This window comes from Canis aureus, chromosome 10 (assembly GCF_053574225.1).
Source record: "Canis aureus isolate CA01 chromosome 10, VMU_Caureus_v.1.0, whole genome shotgun sequence".
NCBI classification, from domain to species: Eukaryota; Metazoa; Chordata; class Mammalia; order Carnivora; family Canidae; genus Canis; species Canis aureus.
The window spans coordinates 14,184,996-14,203,218 of record NC_135620.1 but is presented as its reverse complement, the minus strand read 5'-3'; the positions used below and the strand labels follow the sequence as shown (position 1 = coordinate 14,203,218).

The window sequence follows — 18,223 nt, the reverse complement described above, 5'->3', positions numbered from 1 at the left end:
TTTTTTATTTTTATTTTTTTATTTTTTTTTTTAAGGCCTTTTTTTTAAAAAAAAAAATTCTGTTTAAAAAAATTTTGAGGGGGACACCAGGATGGCTCATTGGTTGAGCATGGCTCTGGGCATGATCCTGGAGTCCGGGGATGGAGTCCTACATCAGGCTCTCCGTAGGGAGCCTGCTTCTCCCTCTGCCTATGTCTCTGCTTCTCTCTTTGTGTCTCTCACAAATACATAAATAAAATTTTTTAAAAAAATATTTTTTAATTAAAGCCTAGGACAGAATGATTTCCACATCTGGTCAACATAGCATAACGGGGAGCAGGCTTACCCTCCCCCTGGAAACAACTCAAAATAGGTGGGAAAGATGGCTCTCAGGACATCAGCCATGAGGAAATGTGGAACAGTGAGAGACAAAAGAAACAAAGCTGAGCCCGATGTTACCCCTATCAGATTCCTGAGGGCAACTGAGAGGAAGCCAGTTATGAGAAAACAGGGTCCTGGACAAGAGTGAGCCACACAGAGAGAGCTCCTTCCACCATTCAGCTGAACCCTTGTCAACACACGAGTTTGGGGGAAACTTACTCAAGGACAAGAAGACATAAGAGAGAACCCATGCTCAGAGCTCACAGACAGCTGGGCATACACAGTCTCTTCCCAAAAGCCAGGGTAGAAAACTTCATCATTCACGAGATATTAGAGTTCTTAGAAAGGTCTTGTCTCAGTAGTGGGTCAAAATTAACTGCAGACTAAAGGGTCTTTTAGTCCAACATAAAAAAGCTTAAAACGAGACCCAAAGAATGCAAACTGTTTCCAAGTAACTTAACCACATGCCAGGACAAAGCTCAAGAATATTTTTAGGAATATAAAAATATCTAGTACCTAAAAGATAAAATTCAGAGTCTGGCATCTAATCAAAAAGAAGCAGGAAAATAGAACTCAAAATAATAAGAAAAACCAAAAAAAAAAAAAAAAAAGAGAAAAACCTATGACAGAAACTGATCCAGAAATGACACAGATGATAAAATTAGTAGAAAAAAAGCATTAAAATCATTATTATAAGGCAATTTCTTATATTTAAGAATCCATAGGACAGTGTATCATGACCATGACTATGGGAGATACTAAAAAGATACATAGTGGGATCCCTGGGTGGCGCAGAGGTTTGGCGCCTGCCTTTGGCTCAGGGCGCGATCCTGGAGACCCGGGATCAAATCCCACATCGGGCTCCCAGTGCATGGAGCCTGCTTCTCCCTCTACCTATGTCACTGCCTCTCTCTCTCTCTCTCTCTTTCTGTGACTATCATAAATAAATTTAAAAAAATTTTAAAAATAAAATAAAAAGATACATAGCAAGTCTGTATTCCACTGATGAAGTCAACAACATCTATGATTTTTAAAAAAATACACTGGACAGAATTTAAAACATATTAGACATTGCATAAGAAAAGTAAGTGAACTTAAAGACTCAGCAACAGAAACTGTCCCAAATGAGAGACAGGAACAAAAACTAAAAAATAGCTAAACAGAGCATCAGTAAATTACAGGACAACTTGAAACAGTAGAATGCATGTATAATTGGAGTCCCCAGAGGAGACAAGAGACAGGAGACTAGGGCTGGCAGAAAAGACAAATATATTTAAAGAAATCATGACCAAAATGTTTCCAAATTTGATGGAAACTATTACCCACAGATTAAGAAAATCAATGGATCCAAATACAAGAAACACGGGAAAAAAGCAAAAGCCAAAAATGCATGGCAAATCATATCCAAATTCTTTAAAACCAGTAAGAAAGAGAAAATCTGAAAAGCAGCCAGGGAAAAAAGAGACATTAAGTAGAAAAGAAATAAAGGTAAGTTGGACACCACATTTTAAAAATATTTCCATAAATAACCAAGCATATAAGAGAGATTCAATGCATATATACTGCACTTAGGTTTTACACATCATAGCAATATATTCTTTATAAAGTAGCATATGTAAAATAAAATGTATAATTTAAGGCCAAATTTTTAATCATTATTTTTAAATTAATGATTACTTTTCCCCAGTCAAATAATAACAAGAGTGATAGCAAGGATTTTTCTAGCACTTATTATGTGCAGGCACTGCTCCAAGCTCTTTACTCATAATAATCACTCATTTAATTCTCACCACCCCAAATGAAATAGGTACCATTATCCTCATTTTACAGGTCAGAAAAGTGAGGCAAGAATTAATTGGCTTGCCCATAGTAGAGCTGCATTTTGAACCCAGTAACTTGGTTCCTGTATCTGCCCTTGTAGTCACTGCATGATACTGATTCCTAATAAGCTACGTTCTTTATATAGCCTCATTTCTTGGGGGGGTGGGGGGGGAGTGTTCTGGAGTAAGCACACCACTTTCCAGTCCTTCTCCCCTGGTGGTTCTGTCCTCTAGGTGGGGTTGCCCAGGAGCATAAGACACTTGGCCAGGAAAACGCTCATGATGTCATGAAGTCTTTACCCTCAACTATTTGGAGACTGTGCTCCTTTATGGAACCAGACCACTGATCTATATAAAAAGTATGTAACTCTGTAGAGGAGAAGGATACTTTTTTATATTACCTCCTTTTGTCAGGATCTGTGCCCACACTGCTCTCTCAATCTCCTTATACTGTGGTTCCAAATGTTAGCTTGTATGTTTTTGCTAAAAATAATAATAATTATAATATGTACTTAGGGAAAAAAGTTTCGAAAAGCCCAAACACTGTAAATTTAAAAGTATACATTTCTTACATAAGAGGCTTGTGTAAGTCCTTGACAACTCAAGAGGGAATCTTAAATATCCTTTCACAAATTGTTCCCACACACACAAACTCTGTATGTACATATGTATACAGAAGTTGTTTTACTTTCTTACACAACTGGAGCCACATTACATATTCTACTACTTCATTTCGTCTACTAATTTTCTTACCTTATTTTATTTATTTAGTACATGTTGAACATCCTTCCTTAGCACATTTTCAAATGCCTAATTCTTTCATGGCTACCTAGCACTTCTATGTATAATTGTTACCATACTTTATTTAATTAGGACCCTAAGGTAGATATCAAGTCACTGTACTATTTTTGTATGCATATATATACATGTATGTTTATATATGTATATGTATATATATATGTATGTTTATATAACTGACCCATGAACAACACAAGGGTTATGGACATCCACACACACACACACAATAAAAAAACATGTATAATTTTTGATTCCCAAAAACCTAACTACCAATAGCCTACTGTTGACTGGAAGCCTTCCTGATAACAAAAACAATTGATTAATGCTATTTTGTATATGTATTAAATACTGTATTCTTACAATAAAGTCATCTAAAGAACACATCAAAAAATCATAAAGAACAAATATGCTTACAGTACTATACTGTATTTATTGAAAAAAATCCACATATAAGTGGACCCACAGTTTAAACCCATGCTGTTCAATGGCCAACTGTATATGTTTTTGTATTTTATTTATAAGAAGATGTCTACATAATCCTTGTTTCTGTGCATGTACCTACATAAATATGTATACACACAGGATAAACTACCAAAACTTTTGCCAAATTTACACCCCCATCTCAAATCTACAAAGTTACACAGGATATGGAATGTATGCTAACAGGATATGGAATGTATGCCTATCCTAAACTGCACTGGCTATTAGTCACTTTGGCAAGCTGGTGAGTAAAATGAGAATTAACTGGATGTATTTTAACCAGTGCATATAGTGGCATAGGTTTTCATTTCAACTATTTCACATAAAATCACACAGAAGCCCCACCTCCCTGTCTAGCCCTCTAATCTTGTCCTCATAGATTTCCAGTAACCCCTCTGTATAAAGCAAGGACGGCTTCCTATAACTAAAAAAAACACATTAAGGCTTCCATTTAGGTTTGCTTAAAAAAAAAAAAAAAAACACCACAAATTATATTATTCATGTGATTAAATTCTAGCCACAGTCCTGGGAACATTATTAAGTCATTAGAATTTAAGTTGAAAAGAAAAATAGATATGTTAAAGACAAGATTTCCATTCCTAAATGTGGTTTTGATTACATGTTAGGGTCATTTTTTTTCCTTTATGATAGTATCTCTGCAATTAAACTGGAAGTCCATGATAAAATATTCCAAAATTTGGGTTTACACCCAATTTTCCAGGAATGTATTTTTAAGAAATAAAATAAACTAAAGAAGGACTTAACCCATATTCCTCTTGACTTCAGAAGCTTGTATTTTACAAAGTTATTCACTTTCAATTCAAAGCAGAAACAGTTTTTCCTCTAACAGGCCAAAAATATCTAATAAATAATTTAAATGTCTTCCAAGTGTAGATGAGAATTCTATATACAAATAAAGCTGAATATCCCGTGTTCCAAGTGGTTTAGGTCACAAAATTATTATGCTGAGAACATGAGATACACACAAAGGATAACTACCAGCTTCAAATATGGTTTTTTTTTCTTTTTTTTTTTAATTTTTTTTTTTAAATTTATTTATGATAGTCACAGAGAGAGAGAGAGAGGCAGAGACACAGGCAGAGGGAGAAGCAGGCTCCATGCACCGGGAGCCCGACGTGGGATTCGATCCCGGGTCTCCAGGATCGCGCCCTGGGCCAAAGACAGGCGCTAAACCGCTGCGCCACCCATGGATCCCAAATATGGTTTTTCTTATATACGTTTTAATAGTTGCTCAACATGCCCCAAATATTAACACTAGGCTTGGCTTGGAATCAACTCTGGGCTTGAAATATTCTCTTTCTTGAGTAGGAATACAAGAAAGAAAAAATAAAATTTAAAAGGTTATTATTTCACTTAAATATTATTTCACTTAAATATTATTTCACTTATTTAACATAAAAAGTTATACCTCTAAAAAAGCCACTTATTGTGTGCCCGTTGGAGATCAGGCTTTTATCAGGTATGAATTCACATGATGCTTTTTTAAGGAGGGAAAGATGGTAAGAAATTCTCCAATTATAAATTACTATGATATTCAATGACTAGGTACACAGTTCAATAAAACTAGTGTAAAAATTTAATTTGTTCTTATTCTGAGCCTTTAATCATATTTTCTCTAATCCAAGATGCTACACTGACAAACTGAGATATTATTAATTTTATTATATTTGGCTGCAGAGAAACTAATACCTTTCTTCATGCCTTAGAAAACATGTAACTATCATAAATTTTAAAATATTTTTAAGAAAAAGACTGTTTCATATAAACCACTACTTAAGGAAAAAGAACAGTTCTATACGTACTTGCCATTATAGACTAGCTCTATAAGAGTCGGGCATGAATAAAAATGTTTTTTTTTAAAATGATGCTTCTTTGCAAAGAAAATTCATAACACCAAAAGGACTCCCCAAAATAAGAAAAATCTTTGATGAAAGAACAAAAATTAATAAGAGAAACAAAATTAGAGTAAGGGCAAATATCAAAGACAAAAGAAATCTAAGTTTCCTAAGCTAGGAAAATCAAAAGTGTTTACCAAATTAGAGGGAAAAATAAAACATCTACCTATTCTGGAATCTTTTTTTCATTACAATAATGAAAAAAAAAAAAAAAAAAACCAACCACTGGCAAAATACAGATGAAAAAAGCAGCAACAGAGATGAGGATGATTCCAAACTTTTTCTCTGCCACACTAAATGCCTCTCCTACAAAAAATGGAACAGTATCTGCAAAGTTTTATTAGAGTATTATTTCATAATCATCCAAATCATTACTCACATGTGAAGGCAAAAAAAGGCCATCTCAGCTGTGGGTAAATTCAGAAAACAAAGATTCCTCGTGGACTTTTTTTTTTTTTTAAGATTTTAATTTATTTATTTGAGAGTGCATGCATGTGCGCTCATGCATGTGGGCAGGGAGAGGAGCCAAGTAGAGGGAGAATCTTTGAGCAGACTCCCTGTTGAGCAGGGAGCCAGACAGGAGGCTAGATCCCAGGACTCTGGTATCATCTGAGCTGAAAACCAACAGTTGGCTTCTTAACCAACTAAGCCACCCAGGCACCCCAACTCCCCACATACTTCTTACAAAAAAACCACTGAAGATATAGAAATGAATTGCAACTAAGAACTCAAAAACATATAAAAGTAGTATTTTATATTTGTATATACTTATTTTATATATTTATGCTTATATAGTTTCAAATATATTTAATATATTTTAAATGTATAATTTACATTTGATGTATAAAATATATAATATACAATAATAAATATATGATAAATATATACAAAGAATATATCAAAAATCTATTAAAAGTCATATACAAGGCCAGCCATTGTTTTTGTCATCATCAAAGACTATGATGCTGGGACAGTAAATACAGACAAGGGCAACATTATCAAGTGGCTGCTATCACGCAGAGACTGAGAACATCTCCAGCAGGAAGCATGGAGGGGTTTCATGGTCACATGGACACAGCTTCCTCACAGGCTACTCTGTTGCTCACTTCTACAAAAAAGGGGTGTGTGGTTGAACTTATTTGGTCACAGACAAATAAAAGTCTCCAGAAATCCATAGAAAACCTGGTTCAAAAGTTTAGCTTCATATGCCTCAAAATTTGATAGTAAATGATCTTTAACACAGAATTTCACATCCAGGCAAATTTTCCACTAAGAAAGAGGTAAAGTGCTCTTTTCAAATATGCAGGAGTATTTTATGCAGTATGTAGACTCTGATAAAATTTTCCTTGAAGTTACCTCTTAAAAATGAAATTTAAAGGAGAGGCCAAAAAACTGGCCCTAACCTAGAAAGAAAATGTTGAGAAAAATCCTAAAATGGCAGATTTGTAGCCTAAAAAATATTCAAACTAGAGTTAGAAGCCAGAGGGTTCCAAGAGATATGCAAAGAAAACTGGTACGAGTAATATCAATTATAGATAATAAGCTTTTAGTAATAGTGTCAAGACATTTGCCTTTCTCTGTGAAGGAAAAAAAAAGCTGCTTAAAAATTCCAAGAAAACCAACCAAACAAAATGGATACAACTCCAAATATAATTCTAGTACACAATTTCAAATATAAAGCAAAATAAATGTAACAAGATTTGGTGCAGTCCAGAGAAGAGTGGCCATTTGGGATAATGCTCGGAAGAGTCTCCAATAAGCAGCAGAGATTTTTTTTTTTTAATAAATTTATTTTTTTTTATTGGTGTTCAACTTGCCAACATATAGAATAACACCCAGTGCTCATCCTGTCAAGTGCCCCCCTCAGGGTCCGTCACCCAGTCACCCCCACCCCCCGCCCTCCTCCTTTTCCCCCACCCCTAGTTCGTTTCCCAGAGTTAGGAGTCTCTCATGTTCTGTCTCCCTTTCTGATATTTCCACTCATTTTTTCTCCTTTCCCCTTTATTCCCTTTCACTATTTTTTATATTCCCCAAATGAATAAGACCATATAATGTTTATCCTTCTCCAATTGACTTATTTCACTCAGCATAATACCCTCCAGTTCCATCCACGTCGAAGCAAATGGTGGGTATTTGTCGTTTCTAATGGCTGAGTAATATTCCATTGTATACATAAACCACATCTTCTTTATCCATTCATCTTTCAATGGACACCGAGGCTCCTTCCACAGTTTGGCTACTGTGGACATTGAGCAGCAGAGATTTCATAATTTATAGAAACATGTCATTCTCCAAGCTCAAACACTTGATTTCACAGTGGATGTATACATAAGTATATGTACACACACACACATAATTATATTATTGACAATACCAATTATTGTACTCAGTCTTTAGACTCCATCTATACAGCATGAAAAAAATTCTTTTTACAGAACAGACTGTAAACATTTCTTGTCAGTATAAAAAGCAATGGCATAACTAGCAGAAAACAGGAGGCGAATGAAGAAGGAAAGCAAATGGGGTACAAACTGCTTTCATCTTCTATAACTGGTAGTCAAAGGATACTGCTAAAAATTGGTGTGGAAAGTGGTTCAAGTTACAATGTAATAAAGTCATGATGTTCATATTTAATGATGAAATTGAAATCATCTACATAATAGGAACTGAGTATGACAGAGGGAGGTAATAACTGCGGTGGGTAAACTCTCAGTTTCTATTTCAGAATGGAGGGACACTAAAGGTTTTCCAAGATTGAGCCATCAAAAACCAGAACTTTAGATATACTAGGGTCTGTGTGCTTAAAATAAATGAGTAATTTTTCAACTAACTTATGGTTCTGGAAGGTATTAGACACATTTTGTTTTTCCTTTCACATGTTTATGTAGTATTGGAAATTTTTCCCTGTGTTTATGTATATACTTTCAGATATTCTAATAATGACATAGTCTGCTAAATATTTTAGTTTTAATCTCTCTAGTTAAAAAGGGAAGATTCTTCTTGAGTTTAATGATATTCATAGAACCACAGGCTTTCAGTCCAAACCCTAGTACTAATTTTAGCTGCAGCTCTCTAACTATTTGATTATAAAGGCTTTATTTTTCTTTTTCTCTTAAGCTGTATCTATATGATAATAATCCAATCAATTAAGGGTGAGGGGGAAAATGCACTCAAATACATCTGGTCATTCATGTTGACTGGTTAACATAGTTTTTCATTAGTTTCAATGTAACTTTCATTAGTTTCAATATAACTTTGACTTAGTCTTTCTGTAAAAAGTGAATACTGCTGGTTCTTGGCTTACCTGAACTGTTGTGACAATACATCAAATATTATGTTAATTCAGCAATCTGAAAGACAGATGCTTTATGAGTTCCATTATTCTGTTTTATATCCTGCTTTGAAAAGAATGAAAAGAGATAAATTTCATCTGTACTACTTACTAACTTGGGCAAATCTCTAAATATCTTGGAGCCATAGTATCTCCATTAATAAAAAGAGAATGATAAAATGATGTCACACTGTATTAGTTTGTTGCATAATAAATGTCTTGGTGCCTTATAATATGCTTTGAAATGGAACAATTAATTGCTAATTGCTAACTATGAAGTGGGTAACAAAGTATCCAGCAGGGATCACAGCATGGTCTTCATGTGGACTTGAGGACAGTCTTCCTCACAGGTTGCTTGAAGAAGAGATTTGTAGTTTAAATAGCTTGTCATATACATAAGAACACAAGAATCTATCATTCTTCTATCAAATTACTTATCTATAAATTGCATTTCTTTATCACAAGCTCATGACTCCTACAAAAAGAAGCAACTCTTCCACCTGCCTCCAAAATCCTCCACGATCTGCCCCAAGCCATCAACCCATCTTGTTTTCCCACAGTTCTCCTGGGGCCAATTCCTTCTTGAATCCTCCCTAATCTAGGCACCAACTACAGAGAATGTGCTCACCTACCATAGTGCTTCTGCTCACAAGTGAGCCTTTCCAGGCCAAGGCGTCACATCCTAGCCTTCATTTAGCCTCCATTCCAGAGCCTTCTGGGTCTTGAGGCATCACTGTCTTCCATACACTCCCTTTAAACAGATCATCTAAAATGCACACTTGTGTTTTTTAAAGTGCAGTCATATTCTCAAAATTTCAGGAAATGTATTCCTTTTTTTAAGAAGATTATTTATTTATTTGTTCATGAGAGACACAGAGAGAGGTAGGGGTATAGGCAGAGGGGGAAGCAGGCTCCCCATGGGGAGCCCAGTGTGGGACTTGATCCCAGGACCCCGGGATCACGCCCCGAGACTAAGGCAGATGCTCAATCACTGAGCCACCCAGGTATCCCAGCAAATGTATTCCTACTGACTATTTCATATTATATGTATTATATGCCCCAAGTAAACTGGACTTTTTTTTAGAAGAAAATAATTACTGAGAAGAACCCACAACATTATTGTGAAAAAGCATTTATAATATGCACTAACTGAAAAAGCAGGAGAAAATGTTTTACCCATACAAAGCTGCAGACTATAAAATATGCATAAGAGATGACAAAAGTCATCAGTCAAATGGATGCCTGAGTCGTAGAGTTACAAATTATTCTAATTTTCCCTATAATCAAATTGTTTTCATTAGCACACACATACATTATTCTTATAATTAAAGAAAAAGTTAATCTAAATTTAACCTAATTCTGTCTTCTAAAGTTCTACTGGAATAAATGTAATAAATGACAATTACTCATTTTTTAACACAAACATTAAGTTCATACAAAATTCATTTATGTAATTCCTTTTTATTGCACATCTTCTATATGCCAAGCACTTTGCTATGCTCTATATTAATAACAGTAGCAGTAGCTAAGATCTTTTTTTAAATGTTGCTGTTTTATTTATTTTTACTTTCAGTAGGCTCTATGCCCAATGTGGGGCTTGAACTCATGACCCTAGGATTAAGAGTTGCATGCTCTACCAACTGAGCCAGCCAGGTGCTCTTAACATTTTTGAGTGCTTTTCATGCACCATGGAGTGTTCAAGGCACTTCGATTTATTAACTGGCTTAACCTACACAAGACCCTATGAGGTAGGTACTGTTATTATTCCTACTTGAAATGTGAAGAAATCAAGCCATACGGAGGCCCCTAACTTAGACACAGAACTAGGAACTGATTTATAAACTCAGTCTGGTTCCACAGCCCACAATCAATTAACTATAGAAACAGTGGTGAGCAAACCCACCACCCTGGCCTCTGGGGTACCTACACAATAGAAAGAGAGAAAGAAATTAAAGAGTAGTCAAAACAATATATAATTCTGACATCTGGTGCAAACTATAAAGCTATCTGAGCTGTACTCAATATAAAATGCTTATTTTAAAAAATCTCTCTATGTGTCTTAATTAAGGGAAAATAGGATTTACTCTTGGGAATCCGGGAAGCTTTCCTTCAAGAGTTGATGTTTCTGAACAGACCTACAGTAAAGGCAGGCAAAGGGGAAGGGCAGGCACTGGGTAGCCCAAGCGCAAAGGGCCTGAAGCAGCAGGTGACAGGAGGGAGGAGCCGAGTGAAATGCAGCCCACCTGGAAGGAAGCACTTCTGTAAGAGGCTGGAGAGCGGATCACCAGTGAGCTCCATTCAATGGCTCAACAAAGATAATTACCTAGCACATGCCAGGCTCAGTTCTAGTTCCTGGAGACAGGACAGTGAAGGATCCTAAGATCCCTAACAAAGCTTACTTACATTGGAATGGAAGGAAGACTCAGACAATCACACGAGCAAAGCACATTAGCTGGTAAGTGCTACAGAGGAAAATAGATCCAGGTTATGAGGACAGAGAGGGCCTGGATAAGAGCGGGTATGGCTGCTACATGGGGTGGTGAGGCAAAGTCTTTCTGATAAAGTTTTATCTGAGCAGAGACCTTGTGTTAGTTTTCTCTTCCTCCTATACAAACACAATGCTCCATTTCTTCTCTCACAGTTGTATAAGTGAGGAGTCCAGTGTGCTTGGCTGGCTTCTGTGGTTCAATCTCAAGGGGGCTAAAATCAAGGTACAGGTGGGGCTGTGTTCCCTTTGAGGGTTCACTGGGAGGAAAGGTTTCCATTTCCGTGTGGTTGTTAAGACTATGGTCCTTGTTTCCTTGCTGGCTATAGAACTGTTGTCCCTATTTCCTTGTGCTTATAGCATTGTGGTCCCCATTTCTTTGCAGTTGTAGAAGGGTGGCCCCCATTTCCTGGCTGTCAGCTGGGAACACAGCTCCAGCTTCTAGAAGCTGCCTGCATTCTTTGGCTCATGGCCCCCTTTCTCCACCTTCAAAGCAAGCAACGGCACTCCTTCCCAGGTCACACTTCTCTGATCTGCTTTTCTGTTTCCTCTTCCACCTTTAAGGACTCACATGATGATGTTGGGCTCAGCTAGATCATCCAAAATAGTCTCTGTGACTAAAGGTCCTTAACGTGAACCACATCCATGATGTCCCTTCTGCATGGAAGGTGACAGATTGACAGGTCTAGGAACTAGGATGTGGACGTTTCTGGAGGTCCATTATTCATTCCCTTACCCATAGGCCTGAAGGAAGTGAGAATATTTGGAGGTGACAGAGGAGGGGTCCATGCAAATGTCTGACATGTTTGTGTGCCTGCAGCGATCAGGAGGGAGGAGAATTAAAGAGGTCTGAGCAGTGGTACAGACAGGTGAGTGAAAGCAGAAACAACAGAACAGACTGCTAACTCAAAGTGGAGTCTGTTTATAAAATGAGGAATCAAATAAAATGGTGAAGTTTGGGGCCTGGGGACCTGGCCCCAGGTCAGGGGGCCAGGTAGTGCCATCCTGAACTGTGAAGACCTGGTGTCAACCAGTCTATGGCAGCAAACAGGAGCTCAGCACTGGCCATGTTAAATTGGAGATGCGTTTGAGACACCAAGTGAAGATGTGAAGCAAAAATGAATTTATAGCCTGGGTCTTAGTCAGAGATACAGATTTGGAAGTCATCAGAGTGTGAATGTAATTTAAAGCCAGAAGACTGAATCTGATCATGTAGGAAGAGCTGTTTATTTAGAGGTGTTGAGATCATAATAGGGTTTATGGTTTTACCATTTCAGCAATGAGAGGTCTTGGCTGCACTGTGAAAGACTTCCTTTTCCAAATTAAACCTTTCTAACTCCTCTATCTGTCCTTCAGATGACCTGGTGCTCAGGTCCTGCACTACTCACCACTTTTTTGGATAAAACACAATTTGGCATTGTTTCTTCTAAAATGTTGAATCCGGGATGTAAGGAAATATAGGCATTCCCAATTAATCACTGGATTGCATCTCCAAAGTCCACAGTTGAAGTAGTATAATACTCAGCAGGGATTTTCTCATAGAATAAGTATAAAAGATTCCAACCCAAGCACTTGGGTGGCTCAGTTGGTAAGTTCAGGTCAGGTCATGATCCCAGGGTCCTGGGTTCAGGTCCCCATATCTGGCTCCCTGCTCAGTGGGGAGTCTGCTTCTCCCTCTCCTTCTGCCCTTCCCCCTAGCTCATGCTCTCTTGCTCTCTACCAAATGAAGAGATATTAAAAAAAAGATTCCAACCCATTAAAAAAAAAAACCCTATTTAGCCCATAATCTGCATAAATTATAATACTAACATTATTGTTAGTATGACACACTGCATATTTCTTAAAAAATATTCTCACCAAAAAAACTATGCAATTCAAAAGATCAAAACTTTAAAGCATTTTCTACAGATATACATACACACATGTACATATACACATATAGATAATTTTTTTAAAAAGATTTTATTTGTTTATTCATGAGAGACACAGAGAGAGAGGCAGAGACACAGGCAGAGGGAGAAGCAGACTCCATGCAGGGAACCTGATGTGGGACTCAATCCTGGGTCTCCAGGATCACACTTTGGGCTGAAGTCGTCGCTAAACTGCTGAGCCACCTGGGCTGCCCTAGATAATTTTTTTTTAACCAAAAAAGGTATAAGAAGTAAGCCTGAGTAGCTGAGAATTATTGGTCTCATTCATGATGAGTCAGGCTCCCTATTTCTATAGGTACCAAGAATATGAGATCCAAGATTCTCCTGTGTTCTCTCAAAACTGAATGTATTTATTAGACCCCAGAATGGGAAGGCTGCTTGGCCACAGGGAATCTGTGATATGCATGTCAGCTTCAAAGCTCTGCTGCTTGGCTTTGAAACACAGACAGAGAGCAGATAGAGAGGGACAAGCTCTATGCCCATGAAAGAACACAGACCATTTTGTCAACTCTACAATGAAAGATCCTGAAAAGATATCCTGTTGTCTTTTTGAGGGTAAAGAAACTTCTTCTGTTCTGCTGACAGGTGTTAAGAGAGGCTATATCCACATTTTTTAACACCTGCCTACAAGAACAAAGTAAGCTCTTAAAAATCGTAGAACTCTTAGCCTTCTTTCGAGGCTCAGAATTTCAATTCTTCCTATGAAAAAATACTTATTAAGTCTTTTACTGACTGGATGGATATAACCCGGGTTTAAAACTGTCACACTTGAGCTGCCTGTGTGGCTCAGTCAGCTAAGTATCTGCCTTTGGTTCATGTCATGATCTCGAGGTCTTGGGGTTGAGCCTCCCATCACCTGCTCCTCCCTCTCCGCTCACCCTCTCCTTTGCTATCTCTCCCCTTCAAATAAATAAAATCTTTTAAAAAACAGTTGCACTGTAAAGACAATGATGATGATGTTATTTCTTTATCCAAATATTTATTGAGGAGTTAGTGGGTGCTAAGCCACTAACTTTAAATTTCAAGGTGTTTGAAATCTACCAGAGAAGTAAAATGACAAAGAGCTCTGTCCTCAAGAAACATATGTTCCAGCAGGGGAGACCGATAACAGTAGATATAAAACGATAGCTAAATTGGAGTGTTTCAGAAAGTGATCATCTGGTCTAGGCGCAGAGCCAAGAAAAAGCACTGGAAGTGCTGCAGGAAAGTTGCAATGCTGAATAAAATGATCAGAATTGGCATCTCTGAAAAGATGGAAATCCAGATTCTGAAGTTGTATCATATTACTTAACTTGGTAGTAGCTTTATTGTTTACTTTTTCTTTTTAATTTCTTGTTTTCTTAAAGTTAACCTACTTTTTAAAATGCACTGGCACGTGAAGGTTTAGAAACTAAGTCTGCGTAATGAAAAAGGTACAACCAAATTTCTGTATTTCACCAATCACCATCTTTTCTAAATCTACAGAACACACACCAGTGCCAAAGACACTCGGGGAAAAGTTTGGAGCCTAATGAGGCTGGGCCTTGGCATGTAACAGCATGTTCATTCTTCATGTAGAATCAGCATTTCCAAATCCATATATAAGGAGCTGCTAAAGAGGAGGGGGAGGCCATTCCAAGAGCTTCTCATATTGATTTCTTTTACCCCAAACAAAGAGATTCTTCTAGGTACAGGATATATCATAATCACTTAATTTGTCTGAGTCCTTTAAAGAAGGAACAATGAATTGAAGAAAAGGTGTTGACTTGCAAAAAAATAATCATTTTGCAGATTTTTTATTATTGGAATGGGTCATTTTCCCTTAGTAATATGACATATGTGGTCTCTACAGAGAAACTGAAAATGCTTAACCCTTAATTCCCGCTGTTCCCAAGCGCCTGAGCTAAACCTAATGAAGCCTACATCTTAAATACTCTTACCCTGCTCCAAAGAGTAGCAAGGATAAAGCTTTTCTGCAAGCCTTACCTCTCCAAGGTTTACTGTATTAGACACTCACCCTGAAATCACCCAGGTCACCTAGACATGAGTAGTTTTTCTCTCTCCACAGTATTTCCATATGCATAGAGCCAGTGCAACTCAACTGTGAACCTCCTGCCAGGCATTTTCTACAGGGCACAACACAAAGGTTTAAAGGCAACTTTTGGATGAAGTCCCTTCCTGGACAAAAAAAAAAAAAAAAATTGGTGCACAAGATAGGAAACTAATACCTCCAATCATGATTAGTACATCAGTCTCATTCAGGAAGGCAAATATTCACTTGCTACAAACCAAATATTCACTAAGTGTCCACTACTCCTGACCATGGCTCTGCTAGGGTTACCTTATTACAGACTAAAACTCATGACAGCAGTGGAATCTGGACACATGAAAACCTTTAGAGACAGGTGAGCTGTCAGAGATAAATAGTACACCTAACTTAAATATTCCTAACAGCAGGAAAGAAGAGTTATCTTAGTTTCATTATGTAACCTTTCATGGGTTATACTGCAAAAGTAAACTACTCTGAAAAGACACATGTGAAGAATAGGAAGAGAATAAAAAATGCATAAGGAAGATTATTTCTCAACAAATATATGAACATATACAGATATGAATAATTTGCTCAACAAAGCAGCACCAAACTGAAACTGGAATATGGCTTTTAAAAGTGAAAAAGTAAGGGGCACCTGGCTGGTGCAGTGGATAGAGTATGTGACTCTTGATCTTGAGGTCATGAGTTTTAAACTCCTTACTGGGTGTAAAGGTTACTTTAAAAAATAATAAAAATAAAAATAAGAGTGAAAAAGTAGGTTTATAGTTATAAACAACTGTCAACAACCTAGCATTTAGAAGGATGATAAATGACAGCACATTCGTATGTTTCAGATGTATTAACACAAAATGGTATTATTAACTGTTAAAATTTTTTAAATATAAGTACAGACTGCACAAAGAATACACTGTTTTTGTTAAATTTTATTTAAATTCAATTAATTAACATATAGTGTATTAATCGTTTCATGAGTTCAGTGATTCATCAGTTACATATAAATTAGTACACTGTTGTGCATATAAGCGAGTACATGATCAGGGCACCTGGCTGGCTTAGTCAGTGGAGCATGCGACTCTCTCACGGGGTCGTGAATTCAAGCCCCACACTGGGTGTGAGGATTACTTAAATAAATACGTACTTTAAAAAATAAGCAAATGCATGATCATAACAGCGTATGTACATATATACCAAAAAAAGAAAAAAAGGTGGAATAAATACCTAAATGTTTTAGAGGAAGAGATATTTTTTTCTTCTTCACTTTTCCAGGGTTTTTTCTACCAATTTTTCCCATTGAAGCTGTGTATCTCATAGCATTCTCTAAAATTTTGAGTGAAAATGTTCAAAATGGGGGTGCCTGGGTGGCTCAGTCAGTTGAGCGTCAGCCTTTGGCTCAGGTCATGATCCTATGGTTTTGGGATGGAGCCCCACATCAGCCTCTCTGCTGAGCAGAGAGCCTGCTTCTCCCTCTCCCTCTAGCCTCCACCCCCCCCCCCCGCTTGTGCTCTGTCAAATAAATAAATAAAATCTTTAAAAGAGAGAAATAAGAAAATGTTCAAAAAAAAGTTATAAATCAGATACTTTGGGTTCCAAGTCCCTCTTTGACACGTACTAGCTATACAGACAGGAAAATGATTCCTCAGCTGAATCCTGTTCATCAGCTAGGACATGTTAATATTTTACATACATGTTAATATTATACATAATATAACACCTGTGTATCACTCTGTGACACGTGTTTTTCTCCAAGTCTGCTCTAAGGAAGAGACTGCCATGTGCACATTTCTGTGCCATGCTTTCTTTACACACTGCTGAGGGCAAACAAATGTTAACTCCTTTGCAACTAACCATGCATGCTTATCTCACTGTTCAAAATCATGGTCTTCAGGATCTGAAGTGAAATTTCTGTTAGTGAAATGCCTTCCACTACTTCTCCCTTACCAAACAGCAAATTCAGTTCTCAAAACAGACAACTCTGCTCCTTCCCTACCACTTTCTCTACCTTGTGTGCAGTTTCTGGCTTTGAAGTCAGAGGGCTCTATGAAATGTAAGCTCCAGGTTGACCTGGGTCAGAATGTGGTTTTCAAAAAAGACTACACTGCATGCCTTCTTATCTCTCCGGCTACCTTCCCCCCCCCCCCCCCCCCCCCCCCGCCCAGAATGCTCACCCATTTCTCTTCCTTGGCCTGGAAGCACATGCTATGGTCTGTATGTGACTATTTACCTGAATTCTCTAATTTCTAGATGTTTCCTCTTACTGGGACATGTCTCACTGCCACAGGTTGTGAGCAAACAAACACGTGCACTCATTCACAGGAAGGGATGGTTGATGCCCAAAAGTCTGCAATCAAAAGGATTCACCTAGGATATCCATGATAGCATGACACATCACATCAATCCCTTTTAAAAGCATTTTTCTAAAGCTATAATAACCTTATGCCTCCATAGTGTAAGGGCTCACTGACCTGATGGCTCTGAACTGTGTGGCCAGTCTGGTGCCAGAAGGGGAGCTGGATCATCAGAGATTACTGGGACTGTGTCCTGGCTTCTGCTGAAAAACACACTGTCCACCTGACAGCTTAAGAAGAGGTACCAATTTTGTTTTGCTTTTTTAGTTATTAACGTTGCTGTATCTCAGTTTTAATTATTTTCCTGATATCGAAACAACTCTGAGTTAATATCCTGTTGGGAACTCCTCAATATGCTTCTCAAATGCAATAAAACTAAAATAACTAGGGGTACCTGGGTGGCTTTAGTGGTTGAGCATCTGCCTTTGGCTCAGGTCGCAATCCCGGGGTCCTGGGATCGAGTCTCACATCGGGCTCCATGCAAGGAGCCCACTTCTCCCTCTGCCTGTGTCTCTGCCTCTCTCTCTGTCTCTCACAAATAAATAAAAATCTAAAAAAAAAAAAAAACCAAAAATAAAAAAACAACTAATAACTAAAAATAACTAGTTTTTCTGGCCATGAAGTCCAAACACTATACCAAGCACCACTGAAGCAAGCCACATGAAGCCCTTCCACCATTTTTCTGTCTGGGTTTCTTTCTGATTAATACATAGGACCCTCAAGTG

General features: G+C 37.5%; 1 protein-coding gene across 2 annotated transcripts in view; it reads right to left on the bottom strand.

Annotated features, from left to right (window-relative positions):
* The window catches only part of SNX24 (sorting nexin 24), a 159,794-nt gene that overhangs the window by 76,936 nt on the left and 64,635 nt on the right, over positions 1-18,223 (bottom strand). The window contains exon 1 of one of the 2 annotated variants that reach the window (XM_077911422.1): positions 15,118-15,192. The exons of the other annotated variant lie outside the window; for it this stretch is intronic. Coding sequence (XP_077767548.1) covers positions 15,118-15,183 — 66 coding nt within the window. The 5' untranslated portion in view covers positions 15,184-15,192. Of the gene's footprint in view, positions 1-15,117; positions 15,193-18,223 lie in introns of those variants that run through there. 2 annotated transcript variants of the gene reach the window in all.